At 38.9% G+C, this 17357-nt stretch overlaps 1 protein-coding gene across 1 annotated transcript in view; it reads right to left on the reverse strand.

Moving 5' to 3' along the window:
• Positions 1–396: 396 nt before the first annotated feature.
• The window catches only part of tex264a (testis expressed 264, ER-phagy receptor a), a 50123-nt gene continuing 33162 nt past the window's right edge, over positions 397–17357 (reverse strand). The window contains exons 3-4 of the mRNA XM_088424381.1: positions 6430–6601; positions 397–2163 (exon numbers count right to left, since the gene is read on the reverse strand). Coding sequence (XP_088280507.1) covers positions 1805–2163; positions 6430–6601 — 531 coding nt within the window. The 3' untranslated portion in view covers positions 397–1804. The remainder of the gene's footprint in view (positions 2164–6429; positions 6602–17357) is intronic.

Below are 17357 nucleotides of genomic sequence, written 5' to 3' on the forward strand. Positions count from 1 at the left end.
ATTTTGCCCATACTCGATGAACCATATACAAGAATTTGCAGTGATGTACTGTCACACAAATTCCAAAGCCTTCCTTCAAATTCAGACCAGATCAACGAGACACTGCCAAGGTGACTCAATTTGAAGAGTTTGGATAAAGCAGCATTGAAAAAAAGACCAATTTCCCTGTCAGGCAGTTGAATTGCTGCCGTAGCTACAAAGAGTGTCTTTTTAAGCGAGCCCAGTTAAGTTACGAGAGCTCATCAGCTGCAGCCGCGGCTTCATCCCAGCGACAATGTGCGCGACCGCCGCCCACACTGCACCGCACCAAGACAAAAAAAAAAAAGCAATTGTCTTGGGCACATGTGGCTTTGTGTGATAACTAGTTTACACTCCCATGTAATATGCGTGACTTCATTTAGGTTAGCGCATTTTTAGATGTTTTATTATTACACATACACATAGCCATGTGCTGTACAGAATTTCCAATGTCACAGCAGCCTCAAATGTTGATTGACTGGACTTCAGCTACAATGCTTAAAATAAAATTGTTTAACAAATGAATACTGATGACTGAATGTGCTAAAAAAAAAAAGATACACCTGTAGAATCTAATGCAGTGATTCCTAACACTGATTTCATGCCCCCCCAAAAATATTAACTAAATTCTATCTGTATGAAGTTAATAATAATCATTTTAGTTAGTTAATTTTTTTTTTAAGTTTTCCATTGAGCTGTTTCTATTGTGCAAGTACTGTTCGATGAGTCACAGTAATACACAACTTGTGACTGGTGGTTGTAGTACTACAAGACCTCCAGTTGATGGCACTGTTTTTTGGGTCAACTTCAAAACCAATGTGCAAATAAACGTGCCACATATGACTGATACTGCCATTTGTATTGATCACAAATGGAACATCCATATGGAAAAAAAAAAAAAACAGTTTTCAGTAGCGTAGAATCACATGGCATTATATAGTCACACATCGGTTCACGGACGCCCCAACAAACGCCGGAACAAATCGTCGGGGAAGTTTCATTGAAATACTGAAAAGAAAAACGAAATGGAAAATAAAAATTGTCACCAACCATGTGGAACATTCTTTATACATACAAAATCCTTTTTAACTCTGCTGTAAGTAAATGGGTAAATGTATTTCAGTGCCACTGACACCTATATAATGCTAAGATCAATTTTAAATGAGATAGAAATGAATGACTTAACTCATTAATCCTAATTATGTATTTTTAGGTCTTTGCAGTATGGACATTCAATCCCAGGTACCGTGCTTATTTACAGTTTAGTTTCCCCCTCATTGAATTACTAAAATCAGTCACTGCCAGCCAAGTTCAAATGGATTATTGGCTTCTATGGCTGACACTGGAGCCCAGTTTGAATAGATGTTTGGCATCTATAGACGTCAACGGCATTGGAGGAGTTAACCATGCCAGCTAAACGTGAGTTGGTCCCGGAGCTGAATTCACCCCTTTTGTAGCTTCTTTTTCCCATGGCAGATAACCAAACCCGCATAAATCACAAGTCAGCACAACCACCTTTCAAAATGAATCATTTCGAGAGCTGTCATTAGATTCTGCAAGTGTACCATGTGTTTTCCCAGCAAGACCTTCAGCTATTTGGCATTTGCGACATGTTTTAAAGAGGATGTCGTTTCAATGGGATTAAGAGTGTAATAAAAGTAGTAAATGAAGGGTCGGATCCAGCGGCATGGTAACATGGCGACGGATAACCAGCAACAAGAACAAGAACCTGGACAAAACGCTCTTTAGCATGCCAGCATTATGCGACTAACGTTATCTTTCAACATCACTCCTTGTCTCCATCTCCCAAAGGCGCCTTCTTCTCTTCCTCTTCCTGCAAAAGTTCACCAGATTTCCTATCGCCGCCACCAGGGACCTCCTCCTCCCCTCCACCCTCCTCCACCTTCCCCGCCTGCTCCTCCTGATCCATGTCGAGCTCCTCGAAAGACGAGCCGCTGGCCAGCGAGCCGTCGGAGCCTCGCTCGCTGCCGTCTCTGTGCTTGGCGTCTCCTTGCACGTCCACCACGTCCCTCAGAGGGAGGGACGAGGCCAAAGAGGCGGCCGTGGACGCCGCCAGGGACGTCTCGCGGCTGTCCCAGGGAACGCCGCCGCTTCCTGAACTGGCGTCGCTGTGAGAGTCGGCACCTGAGGCGACACAAGAGGAGGGCGGGAGTGACCAAATGACTTCAAGGAAGGAAAATGATACTTTTCCATGCACAATGGTCATTGTGCATTACAGTTGGGGAAGGCAATGTCCCACCCCTCATTATTTGTCCCCTAATAATAAAGTGCTGTGATTCAATATATATATTCATCATCATATTATGTTTTTCATCAGTATTTTAGAAAACAAAAAAAACTCCTAGATGAGGTTACTTAACTAAAACACCACAAAAATGTAACAGACTAAAAATAATAAATGAGTGATTCATTAAAAAAAAAAAAAAATATATATATATATATATATATATATATATATATATATATATATATATATATATATATATATTAATAATGCAGCCTCGATTTTTTGTTGGAGAGCAAGACAAGATAAATAAATACATAAATCAAACCCCTTTTAACATATGCCCATAGAAAGGTTTGGTTTCATCTGAAAATGGAAGCTTTTCGCTTTCAAGTCCAATTTTTGCCCTTAACAAAACCTTCCATTCCCTCATTAGTCTCACTCTTGATTTAGACGCAACACAACATGTGACTGTGCTTCTCATCACTTTTCCTGCCGCCGCCTGGAAGAATCTCATCAGCCCGAGTCACAGATCAGTCACAGGCGGAGTCGAAAGCGTTACAGGTAGGTCATGTGACCGCAAATGTCCGTCAGTGCCACGAGCGCACTTCCTTGTTGGACACTGCATGTAGTGTTGTCATAGAGAGGCAAGTGAGGCAAGTCCAATGCTTAAGTGGCAATATGTTACAGGGGATTACGCCGGCCATCGTTTGACCATGTCGCTACGTCCAGCTGCTGCCCTCGGGACTCACGGCTACATGCCCCCCCTGTGCTCATCTTCTCGCTCATCCTTCGCACTGCCTCGACTGAGATCCACATGACACACCTCTGCATCTCCTCATCCTATTTTAGTATAAATATGAAAAAAAGTATGGCCCGTTTCCCCATAATTTCCCCACTTTAACTTTACAACAACAACAAAAATGGCTCTCAAAAGGCTGCAACCAAATGTCGCGATCCTAAGAAATTCAATGACAAAATCAAGTAATTGAAATCTATCAGCCTGGAAAGGCAAAACCATTCCTTAAACTTTAAGACTCCAAGGAACCATGATGGGTACCATTATCTGTAAATTGAGAAAGCAGGGAACCGTGGGGAACCTCACTAGGAGTAGCCAGCCTACAAAAATACCCCAAGAGCACAACGGCATTTAATCCCGGATATCAGAAAGGAACCCAGAACAGAATCTATAAAGAACTCCGAATAAGGGGAAAAAAGGACATAAAGAGCAGCGGTCCAGGCCAGCAAAAACCATTGATGATCAAAATCAATAAAGGTTCGTAATGCTTTTGCAAAATACATCTGAATAATTCACAATAATTTGGGGAGAATATTCTTTCGACTGAGGAGCTGAAAGTTGAACTTATCATTTCATATGGAAAATCTAACACAGATTTTCAGAAAAAAAAAGAAGAAATGATCAACATTCAGACATGGTTCGGGGTAGTGTGATAGTCCGTGATTAATGGAAGCTTGCATTCTGTTCTTTACTAGAAAATTCAAGCAATATTTTCAGGCAGCAGTTCACAAACCTATGCTTTTGCACATTGCCTGTGACATATAAAATGATTTCGTTTTTGCCTTCTAAAAACTTGTTTAAATCTAAAATTGCTTTCCAGTTTATGTACAGTATTTCAATTATATACATTTCCAATTATTTCCAATTTCCTAACGAGAAAAAGGGCAGTAAACGCGTATGCCATCATTCTGACAAAAAGCTTCTCATTGCTAGTATCATTTTCACCAATAGAAAATTTGAAGATGTACAACATTAGGCTAAACCTGACGATAACATTCCAATGGAATTTTAGATCATTTGAATAAGAATTGCTAATGATATTAACCGATGAAATCGCAAAAAATAAATACGACTCTAAACTTTTATTGTGATACTTTCACACGCAAGAAAACTGTCACGAACATGGTACACACTACCAAAAAAACCCCAAAACAAGACATGTCCAGACTGCGTCCCATCCCAATGTAATTATCACATGGAGCAGTCTTGATGGGAAGTCCATTTGTGTTATCATGCGTTGATTAGCAGGCGAGTCCTAACAGGAGGCGAGGGAAGCGGATGCCGAGGTGTGAATGGGACTTATAATAAATGCATATGATCTTTCCATGTGGGAAGGCCTCTACAATACAAAGGACATTTATGAAATAATGGCTCTGTTTAGGGATAATTGGCTGGACATCCCCTTGGAGGAGGTGCTTCGGCACGTTGGAGGACCCTCACACATAGTCATAAAAACACAACCTTGGCTAAAGCCAGTTGGACCCCTCAATGGTGTTTTCAATGAGATTTGCCCAATTCCATTGCTAAATTGGGCCCATCGGGATCATTATAGCTAAGAGTCGAGGTTTTGAAGACAGGATTTTTATGTAAAAAGGTCTGTCTTGAGTTCACAAAAGCAGTTGCACTGGAAAAAGCTAATCTTAAGTGAAAAAAAGGCTTAGAAAATGAAATATATTCTTATTTTTTGTCTAACAAGGAAAAATGATCTTGTGTAACAAACACAAAAAGCTTGTTTCGGGATATTAAAGCTAGCATTTTCTCATTAGAATTTCTTTGCTCAAGACATTTGTATTTTTTTTCTGATGACCATGTTAAGGACGTGATGTCGAAATAACATCTTATAAGAGCAGACTTCCACATAAGCATTGATTTAAGTATATAGCAAGTAACCTGTTTTCCTACTGTAATTTTGGTTAAATTACATATAAAAATTCTGCTTACATAAATATACTGTATTGCAGTCATTGTTTTGATTAATGAGGTAATTAGAAAGAATTTCGGAGTGGTCTTGTTTGACCATTGGGACATTCGTTGAAGTTTTCTTGAGTAAGAAACTAAACCCTCAGATGCTCCAGATGCTGCTGTAAAGTGCTTTGAGTAAACACGTTCGAAAAGCCAAAAAAAGTCCATTTAAATTAAAATAAGCTCAGGATGTCTCTGTGCTATACGCTACTCCTCATGGGAAATGTAGTCTTCCTTCTAACAAAACACAACGCTTTTGTCTATATGGTGCTGCCAAAACAAACAAACAAACAAAAAACTGAATTTGAATTGACTCATGGGAAATGTAGTCTGCCTTCTAACAAAACACTACACTTTTGTCTATATGGTGCTGCTAAACAAACAAACAAACAAACAAACACACAAAAACTGAATTTTAATTGAGTGAAGTGTTACTTTAACTCACAACGCCAGGGACGTATTTTCACGTTTTTTAAGATCTGAACATAAAATCCCACATATTCAAGCATTAAATCCATATTTAAGTACATTAAGGACATCAACTTCCAGATACTTCAGTATTAAATCGATACTTTCGTATCTGGGATTGAATGACTGGACTCTTTAAAAAATTGTGAAAAAACGTCCCTGAATGAGTTGATTGGTCCGAAAACGACTTATTTACAGCACGTAATACATTAATGTTTATGTATCTATGATAGCAACATATAATGACAGGCGGAACAAAAAAGCTCTTCCACTAGATGGCAGAAGGTTCCAATTAACTAAGTTGTATGGCCACAATAAAGGCTTTTTGTTCAACCAAACAAACTCATATTTCACAATAAATGGATTTGGGAGTAAACAGAACAGCCATTATTTCATTATTCATCCATTTGTTTCTGACAAATTTGTGTTCCGTTCTGTTAATTTTGCGAGTTGACTCAATAAACGTTTTCAGATCTAGCATTTCACACTTTCACTTTGGTTCAAAAGACTGACGGTGACAAAACTTGCCATAATCTGTGCAGTCAATCAGAAGCCCGAGATATTTCCAGAATTCACAAGGCCAGACAGCAGCTCAGAACATGAGTTATTCATTTAGTCATTTGTACTTGTTGACAGTCCATCCAAGCGTGGACGCGTGATAGCTGTTAATATCACATTGCGCTCCATCACACGTACTTGGTATGACAGAAGAATTACAAAGTCTCATTTATCTTCATGTCCTCAGTAATTATGGTGTCAAACGTGTTTTATGTGTCGTCGCAACGTGACGCGAGATGCCGTCACCGCCAGGGCACAACCGAACCTCGGGAACCGGCAATTAGTTGTAGGAGCTCTTGATGAAATACATGAACTCTTCTCTCGCAATGCGGAGTGACAGGTTAGACACTTGACTTGTCTCCTCTGTATAAAATATTACCTGTAATGTCAGTTCCTCTGTCTTCATCAGAGTCTTCCTCTTTCACATCAGCTCTGGCCTCATCCCTCATCTCGGGAACAAAGAAATCAGGCTGGCGGGACAGTGGCAGCATATAATTGGTGACAAGCGAGTCACAAATCTCAATCTTTGGGAAGGCCGACAGCTTCCTCTCCTGTCAACATTCGAGACACAAACAGAAATAACACAGTGGAAGATTAGATGCTATGTGGCGTCAAACTGCCATAAAATTGTTGAGAATACTATTACAACCAGAAGAACATTGAATCAAGTGTGATTCTGCCAAGGTGCAATTACTGTGGAAAGTATAAAATCCATAAATAACTGTAATAAAAATAGTAGTGCATTTACATTTATGGGTGCTTAGAAAAACATAATAATAATAATAATAATAATAATAATAATAATAATAATAATAATAATAATAATGAATGTCCTTTATTAAGTCAGGAAAAACAACACACACACAAAACAATGTGTATTACACAAGGCTAAAGTGAGATCGTAATTACCAAAGAAGAAACTTCAGTTAGTAAACGTCCTTTTAGCAAAAAATAAAAAATGGCTGAATGAATGACAAACTAGACTACAGCTAGCTGACCAAATAATTGACACAACAACACTTGCGAACCAATTACTGCATATAAACTAACCAATGGCGCGGCTGACTGACTGGCTGGCTAGGTAATATGCTAAGTCATGAAATTAAAACTATAACCGACTATCTAATTTACTGACAGATTCACAGATTAACAAATCAACTAATTGATTAAACACTGAACAGACAAATCCTTATACTGACAAACACGTAAACTAACCGAGCATATTAACCCTTATATATCCTATTAACCCTTATTTGATCTTCAGGCATTTCACATCAAAGGGAAAGCATGGAAAGAAGGCACCAGGGAGCTGAAATTTCACCCAAAATTCAACATGGCACCACTACCAGGAGTGTGCGATCCCTTGGCTAAAATACCACAAGAATGACGTGCAAGAAAATTATCCAAAAATGATCAAAATACTGTTAACTTAAGCTAACTACATGATAAGCTAAGTAACAGACTTTCTAAAAAGATTAATGAATTGAGCGGCTAACTACACTCTACAGACTGATTGTCAAAACAATAGGCTAATTGATCTGCAAAATCATCTCACTGAGGAAGTAACTGGGTGACTAACTGACTAAATTATCCAAACAACGAACCAACCAACCTGGCTGACGAACTGAATAAGTACATATACGTAAACGTAAATGGCTAAGTGACTATTTAATGTAAGCAATGTTTTCCTTCCAAGCTAATTCGGTGACTAGCACATTGACTGACTGACTGACTAACTGACTGACAACAGACCAAACTGCATGAATAATTGACTATGACCATTGACTTTATAACTAACTGACTGACCAAGTAACCGAGAAGCCGAGAAACAAATTAACTCATTCATCGCCAGCCCAGTAAAAATTGATCTTTGACTTCTATAGCAGTCAGCGGAGCCCAGTAAAAACGAATGTTTGACATTAATCGTCATCAATTGCGCTGAATGGGTGATCTGATGCTCTGCAACCAATCAATCCCATAGCTATGAATGCCACCAGTGTGTGGAAAAGACACACCTCAAAGTACGTCACACATCCAGCACACCATCAGACTGAATCCCCCATGGCAAATGTTAAAAATATATTTGACAACATGAGAATATCAAGTAGCGATACATGCACCCACTTAGCTAACATGATTTACATTGTGTCTTCCAGTCACTTGAAAATATGTCCTCCCTTGTAAGTGCATTAAACTTGTATGATTGCACCTCATTTACGTGTCTGCATTTGTACTTTCCATGGGTATGTATGTAGAACGTAAGGCGTTTATAAATATTAGACCATATTTTTATCTATAGAGGACATTAGCCTTGCACATTAGTCTTGGTCCTGTTAGTTCTTTGCTGAGAATCATCTCCTAGATGAGCAAATGTTTTCCTGCTTGGCTTGCAGTGGCGGCGGAATGGTTTTGGAGGAGATGCGAGACGAATGACAAACCTGGCAAAACTAAACCCTATGAACCCTATATAGAAAGCAAAACATTATTCAACGCTTGCTTTTGCCATCCACTTGATCAATAGTTCACCGACAGGAATTTGTATGCTAACCAAACAAGTTTTTCTTCTTTTTGCAGAGTATTTGAATATTGCAAATTACGATGATAGAACCCTTGGCTAGAAATGTACATATGTACAATCAATCAATATTCATCCTGTTTAAATAAACTCTTAACAACAATGAGCGCTTACTTTGAAACATAAACATGAACTATGGTAATGTTAGCAATATAATACTGAAGAGTATAGTATGTGATGCGTTTTCACAAAATCTGGCTTATGTTTCCAAAACTGAAATATTGACATATTCCAATTCTGCACTTAATTCTCTTTTAAAAATTATATCTAATTCATAGAGGTAGTTAAAAATCTTGACAAAGTTACAGCAATTTGAATATTGACAAGTTCAAATCTCTAGTTTTGAGAAAAACGCATTTAATGTTTTGGCACATTCATCTTTCAATTGTGAGCATCTAGTAATGCCTTATTTTCATACACTTCAATTACAACTTGAACCTATTGGCTGCTAGGAAATGAAAGTCGAGACCTTAAGGACGTTACTTTTGTAGGAATCCCAAAATGGACATCCCTGTCAAAAATTCATTTTTTTGTTGTTTTTAGGGAAAACTAATCTCCTCTTAAAGTAGTTCATTGTATAAATCGCTATGACAACTCCGGCATTGAGGTACGAATGGTCAAAACCTTGGATTTCTGGACTAAAAACAAGACATTGGGACATTACCTACTTGAATTCAAGACAAAACAAGGCTGGCAAAATGCATTAGGACTTGGGACACAAAATCGCGTTCGTTTTGCAAACTTTAGACTGAGCTGAAGCAATATGAAAACGATTACAAAAACGTCATGCTAGCATCGGAACGTGTAGCACTTATGTGAACAATTTTATCTCAATGCTCCCAGAAGGAAGAATTTCCAAAGCATTTCAACTCATCTATCTTGTGGGTTGCATCAGCACATTTATCACATTGATTAAGTCCTTTGGATCGTACAAAACAACACAGCCTATGTTCACAGCGGCCTGCCCCTCACTGTGTGAATGTTCTGTTTTTTTAGCTGAAATGGTCCGAGGTAGCGCGTTGCCATGGCTGAGCAGGAGAAAAACAGCGCCTGGTCTATTCAGGGTAGGCAGCAAAAACTGTACGCTGGACGCTTTAAGCCACAGTCCCACGGCGCACTTTCCACTGAGGTCAGTGTGATTTGGGCTGACTGATTGGTTTTAATCTAATCTCCTAGAAAATAAGACTGGAGGATCTGGAATGAATCACCTGGCTTCTCCACACACACACACACACACGCACTCACACACACACGCAAACACACACAGCCCTGCGGCTCACTATGCAAATGAGATTCCATCTCCTTGAACCTGCCTCCATAATGAGCTGTAAAAAATAAAAAAATAACCGAGACAGTTGAACATATGATAGACGTACACAAACATGAGAAAAGAAGGCATGCACCAGTTTGTAGGTCCATCACAGGCGGTAACATTTATCTCATAAACAAGCTAATATGTTCATCATCATCATTTCCTCACGTTGAACGAGGAGTTGACGCCAGTTCAGTGAGGAACTGCAGGTATTCTTTCTGATCAGCGACAACCGCAAATCATCTCAGCCATTAACCCAGCAGCAGCCTACAAGCACCACAACTCATCACAGGCTCCTATTGTCTATGAGGGGACGAAAACGCGGCAGGTGGCTCTGCACCTCTGTGGTCTCCACAGCAGGACTGCGCATACAGATGGTTTCATGGGATTCGCATACACGTGATTGAAGTATCTTGTTTGTCAGCAATGTACTGAGAAATATCTTGTCCCCTTTTTTTCATTTTTGTTTCAACTTTTTTTATACTATAAAAATGATAGTTTATAGCTAGCTTAAAAGAGTAGCAGTTGTCCACATGTTATTTTTGTGGAAAAAGACATGTTCATTATAAATCAAAACTTAGTAAACGTTTAAAAAAAAAAGCTTCTTGTTAGTCTAGCCGTTAGTCTCGCAAGCAGATGAACAGCACATCTATAGAATGAAGCAAAAATCGTTTTTGATTGAATCGAATCGAATGATTTTGAATCAAAACAGACTCCAAAATCGGAATCGGATCGTGACCGTCAAAGATTGTCACCCATAATAAACCTGCTTTCAGACATTTCAAGAGAGACAGAGTTTTTATATTTAGTTGTTTATTTTTATGCCAACATTTTATTTTTTACTGAAAATTAATATTGAGTCCAAACATCAGATGTAGACTGTAGATGTTGACGCTGAAAAGGGTGACTAGCACATTCACTGATTAACTAAAAAAAATAAATAAAAAATTATATATATATATATATATATATATATATATATATATATATATATATATATATATATATATATATATATATATATAAAAATAAAGGCATCAGATTTCTGCACATTCTTCTATTTAATGTACACTTTTGAACTGCTCTACTTTAAAAAATTTCCCATATAAATTTCAGCTTGTGTCTCCTCGAGTAATTCATCTCACGTGCTTTGACATTCAGGACACAAATGCTTTAAACTAAGAAGAGGGGCAACGAAAAAACAAATCCTGTGGAAAACAAACAGCATGCAGCCATTATTAGAATGTTGTATAAGTCTTCAGTTGAGTTTTAAATAGCAACAACCCTGTTTGTTTCACAGCATGTGAGATCCTTGCTACAGGATATTGTTTGGAAAAAAAACGTGTAGGCTGGCAAGTTGGATATGATTACATTTAATTATGTCACACCACTATAGAGGCAAATCGGTTTCAGAGAACGAGAAAAACAAAAAGTCAAAGTGGAGATTTTATTGCCCAGATTGATTGATTCTTGTGATTGTACAAAGGGAGTAAAAAAATAAAAATTATGAAAATGCAATCAGTGATGTGATTTTGATTTTGCTGTAACACGTTTTGGAAGATGTAGGGAGTGGAATATCAATTGTCCAGTATTTTTTTTTATTTTTTTATTGTATGCATTGTAGTTCCCCTTTTAAATTACCATAGAAGCCTTCGCTCCCATCTGCAACCTTATTTTATGCTGCAGCATAAAAAAAAGAACCATGCCTCATTTGCGCACATACATATTTCACTGACCAGTAATCTATACTTCTTCTCACCAGGGAGCAAGAAGATGGATTAACCGTCCTGCCGTAATCAAAGCTCGCCTCCAGCGTGAATGTTTTAATTATACGACAAGCGAGATGTTCCGGTTCTTCCCGGAGCTCTTCTCTGGTCTGTGCCTACATGCGTTGCCGTCTGTCTGACTGGGTGTCATCTACTTTCAGACAGCCTGCCATTAAGTCAACATGCATCCACTTAACCCGCATCTCCATGCGGGAGCTGCTGAGTTTAACTGTTACGCTGCAGGACAATGGAGGCGCAAGACACTCAATCTCCCAGCAGATACACAGCACTTTAACATTTAAAAGCTCGTATTTTTTTCAAATGTTGATCTCATACTCGTTGGTATTATCGGATCTTTCAATTGTTGATTGTTTTGAAGGGGGGGGGGCACATCGATGAGGTTCCAAACAGCTTGATTGATCCAATTCCTTATCTTATTGATACTCATTTGGTGAGACAAATAATGCCAATGATGCATGATCTCACTCAGGTCATTATAACTTTAAATATCTGAACAAAAGTTGCGATTCTAATGACAAAATCTACTGTATTTCGATGTAGTAAATTCCATTGAAAAAATATGAAATGCTTTAGACCATTTATTCATAAAATATTTTATATAGAAAAACAATGAAATAGATAGAAGACAAAATCAAACATTTGGTGGAAAACAATCATAACTACTAATACTAACTAAAAATAACTACTTTTGTCGATGCTTGGTTTTGTAGATGAATTACAGGTCGAAGATTTGACCGTGTAACAATACGTCGTCCTTTGTTTTTGTTTAAAGAGACACTGCATAGGTTTAGCGACACCTAGTGGCAAGCAGAAAAAAAACAATCATTTTAAATACCCACCACTAAATTCAATAATATGCAAAAAATATGTTCTCCCACATCAACTATTTTTTTTAATATATAATCATATAGTAATCTGTAATCATTTTACATAGGTGGCGCCTGCTCACAAAAGGCGGACATGTTTCACCTACAACTTATAAGCTTCACCAGCAACAGATACCTGAAGAAGAACTTTACAAATGGAGTGTCTACTCCGTATTGTGTGTGGTTAATATTCATTGTATTCTCTTAGTTCACCACTAGATGGCACTAAAATTTACATACACGTCATAGATATTCTCATTAAAAAAAATTATCTGTATCGGTGGAAAACATTTATCATGCATCCCTACATACGGTAATAGAAAGGCACATGTTATTTCCAACTTAGATGCTTCAATGGTTTAGCAAGAGAACAAGTGTAATACCCCCCAACAACAACAATAAATTGTTGTCAATTGTTGCTGAACCAAATATATGTTGTTCTCCTCTATACTTTAAGCGGTTGAATGAATGTTAAATGAACCAAGCACACCATGTGAAACACTACTTTCCCAATAATTAAGGCTTTGAGGATCACATCTATTGGCACATTGTATTAAAAAAAGAAACAACAACAACACGAGGCTGACAGATAGTGGCCATCAAAAAGCTAGTATCGACATAATGTGAAGATAAACAAGGGAATGGGCAGAAAAGCGTACGCGTGAGATAATTTAATGGGCGGGAAGGCGTGCAGTCTCACTTCAGTCCTGTCAAAAAACAGTGTGTGTGCCTCTATAGTGCAGTTGACCCATTGAACCCCATTTCCCACTAAATCAATAAAAGTATTATGGCTGATGGCAGGGCCTCTCAGGAAATGTAACTGCTCGAATCAAGTAATTGTTGGTGTTCTCAGGTGATAGAATGCGTACTGCATTTTAGCGTGCGCAGTGAAACGGCAACTCTTATTCTTTACAACTCAGGGTATAAATATATACAGAGCTGTATGTGTGTGATAGAGGATACGCGGAGGGACACATATATAGGAGGGAGATCCCGCGGGGCTTTCTAGCATCTTTGACCTCGAGCAGCTGCTTTGGTGAGTATGCAGCATCATAGCCTCTAACAGAATCACCAATAGAAGAAAAAAAATATTAAAAATATTAAATTAAATACAAGCAACTGACTAACACCTTGAAAGAAAGCGTTGAGACCGGATATGCGTATGGGTGTGCTTGCTTCCTGGCATCCGTGCCGGGTTGCACTTGATGAGCTTGTTTTGGCTCACGGCCAGGAGATTAGCGCTAGGAGACATGCGAGGATCGCGCTCGTAAATGGACAGGAGTTGCCCATGGAGTCATGATAAAAACAACAACATCAGACATCAAACCTTGGGGGAAGACAGCGGTTGCCTGCAGTAAATCGGATTTAAATATAGTGGTGAATGGGTTATTGTCAATAGTTTTAAATCCTTGGCTTGTCTATACCAGTGATGTATTTCGAGGTTTGGGCAACGGCCTGAAGCAAAGCACTTCTGGTCTACTCGTCATTTATACATGCTTGTTTATCACTAATTGGTAAATTGATTGCGTTGAATTATGGTAGTTCACAAATTGTGCACTGAATTAATATTGCTGATGAAAAATCTTAAGACCTGACATTGCAAAATTCTAGAGCTGGAACCACTTGCTTTATTTTTCCCTCTTTATTAGCATCAAGCAGGTGGCAGAAAGCGACTTACTCCCACTGACTTCAATGGAAATTGTATTTTGATTTACTCTTGTAAGATATTAACCTCATGTGCCATCACTTCCCAAATTCACATCAGAGTGGTTGACAAAGCTCGTTTTCCATCGCTCTTCCATGGTCAAATGACATAAAAGGCTTTGTTTACTAAGGGTGCAATCAAAATTTTTGCGCACCGCTTATGGAGTCATGGTGACTACACCAATATGACCCCATTATGTTTCTTTGATTGCATATGTCCCAATGTTCTCAAGATGAGGCTGGTTCAAACTTGCCTACAGTAGAGAAATTATATTAGACATCACTGAAAAGAGCATTGATAAAATAAACTTGAATGGTTCCAAAATTGGAAAATTTGCCATTTTTGATATAGGTTATGAGTGCCTAAACACATGTTTCAACTATATTTCATGAGCAAACTTAAGAGTGGAACTACATGGTAGCTACTATGAGGTCCAATAACTTCTGTTATTCTTCTTTGCCTTCTTCTAACTTAGCAGACTCTCCACACTTTGTGCTTGACTGTCCCCTGCTGATGAAAATGTAAAACAGAGCACTATATAGTGATCCCTCACTACTTCATGTCTCACCTATTGCGCTCTCAGTGCATGGCGGATTTTTATATATTTTTTTTTTTGGGGGGGGGGGACGCACAGTGAAGGTTTTCGGCATGGCAGACAGACAGGGTAACTATAAACGCACTTGCCATGGACAGTCCTCGGATGTCGAACTATTGCAGTACATATATTTATTTAAATATTAAATTATTAAACCTTATACAGTAACTGTACTGGTATCCCTTCCCATCTGGCAAAATCAAGCTTAAGTAGCTTTAGTCTAATGGAGAGCTGCGGTTATATTATCAGCGCCCACAAATCTATTTAAACTGAAGCCTGTAGATGACTAAACATGATAATGAGAGTTTGCACTTGAAATCCCAATTTGATAGAAAAGAAAACTATAAGAGGTTTTCAAAAATCCAAAACTACTTAAGAGGTTACTTGGATGAAAAACAAATGTTTCACAAGGGAGTATTTCAAAATTACTTTAAAATCTTCAATATAAAATGTATCTGTTCCTGCTTTATAATGCTTTTCCTAACACAGACATTGTGAAAAGTCTGCTCTTGGCCTAAAAAAGGCAAAAAAAGGAGGGTGTAGAAAATGAGCGGCTGACCAAGCCTTGTTGTCAGACTAAAAACCTCCAGCTGGCAAGATGGAGACACCATGGTCTTTGGCAATGGAAGCAGGCCTCTTCAATCAATTGCTTTACGTACAGAACACTCAAGTTGCTTTCACACTGCCTTTCTCTGTAAATTGGTGAGTCAGAGGTGTAAAAGCAGCGCCCGGGATTTAGTCGCCTGTTCCTTTCAGACAGAACTCACTGAAGCGAAACATTGTTCACAAAGCTTATATAGTTCCTCGCATCGTGCTTACTCGATGTGTGGCGATTTGAGAATGACAACAGTTGACTTCCAATCAAGGTGCCGTGAGTGACTAGGATTTGAATCGTTGCACTCCTCTGACATATTGCCGGCATTCTATCTCATAAAACAGCAAATTTTCAAGAGGGCTGATAAAGGCTGTATAAGGGGTGTTATGGTGCCAAAGACACTAGCACCTATTTTTAGGTTCTGAGCACAAGTTTTACTCAAGCTAGTGATGACATTGGTGACGGCGTTCCTGAGCTCAACCAAACTCTCACCAGTCTGTTTACTCCCAACACCCATTATGGCCAGACTCCACTCTGCTTGTGTCCCCCCCCCCCAACCCTCCATTCTGCTTGTACCCCCCTCCTTCGTATATGTGGAAAGAGACAAAACACTGTTTAACACACCTCTACAGAGGTGTTCAATTTGGACTCTCCCTTGTGGTCACACACTTCCCCGGAAAAGAGTATTTCCATCTTGCGAGCAATCGGGCTATTTTTGACATCCGTCCTCAGCAAGCCCAGGCTAAGTTCATCCCCTTTGCGGAAAAAGATGGCGCTAGGTGGGATTAGCAGTGGGCTAAAGGCTGAGAATTGCTTTGCTTTCTAAAAGTGGTGGAGGAGTGAGAAATAAAGCATTTTGTGGTGATTGTGGGGGTGGAGGGGTTACAGCCACTCCATGCACCCATGCAATCAATACATGCAGACTTGATTAGCTACTATGCAAGTGTATTGTCTGTGTCAGCAGTGTCTGCAGCCTCCAGAGGTGCTCCACCATCGATCTGGCGAGCTGGCAGTAGGTGAGGGGCTATAGTAACTTCACCTGGGAGCGTTTGGACATTAAGAAATGGGAAGGCAACTGATGAATATCAAATTGATATGCTGAAGTGACCTGCCTGCCAATCCGACTCTGGATTTTGAGGGATCATCTGCGACCACTGGGAGCTGCAATCAAATGCTGGCTCCTAACTGGCTCCAGGAGCCAGGTGTAATGAAGAGATTACCTGATAGCCAACCCCATTATAGAATAATTTAAGAACCATTAGTCATGGTTCCCGACTATTCAAAATTGATCAGCACCTTGAAAGAATTCACAAAAAAAGAAATTATTTCAAAGTGGTACCTTGAGATATGAGTTTCTTAGTTCTATGTGCTTTTTGGCACTTTCCTGCTTTTAAAATTGAAGTACCAGCCGTTTTTATGTGTTGCTCCTGTTCGTCCAGTATTTTTTTTTACAATGACATCTGAACTGATCTGACAGGGACTAGAAAGTCAAATCCACATCCACCCAGGATTTATATTTTTCTTTTTTTGAGTGGCTGTAAAAGGGCGATTAAAAGGATGTGAGTGAGAAAACTCGTTTTTGCAGTGCCCTTCCAAAAAGAGCCTTTGGTAAACCTTTCCTTAAAATATAAAAAAAAAAAAGAAAGCAGCTTGACAGCAACAAATTTATTATGTGTGTGTGCATATATTTGTGTGTACCTGTATATGCCAGTGTGCCCTGCCCTTTCTCTTCATTTCGTGCTCTCTTGCGCCTTGTTATCCTCAATTATCTCATGTATTTAACCTCCTAACGCATAGTGTGTCATTTCCAGTTTGTTGTATCTTTTTGTCACGTTCCAGGATTCCTTGGCATTGCACGAATCGACCCCGTTT

This window comes from Hippichthys cyanospilos, chromosome 9 (genome assembly GCF_059441005.1).
Source record: "Hippichthys cyanospilos isolate Australia breed blue-spotted pipefish chromosome 9, RoL_Hcya_1.0, whole genome shotgun sequence".
NCBI classification, from domain to species: Eukaryota; Metazoa; Chordata; class Actinopteri; order Syngnathiformes; family Syngnathidae; genus Hippichthys; species Hippichthys cyanospilos.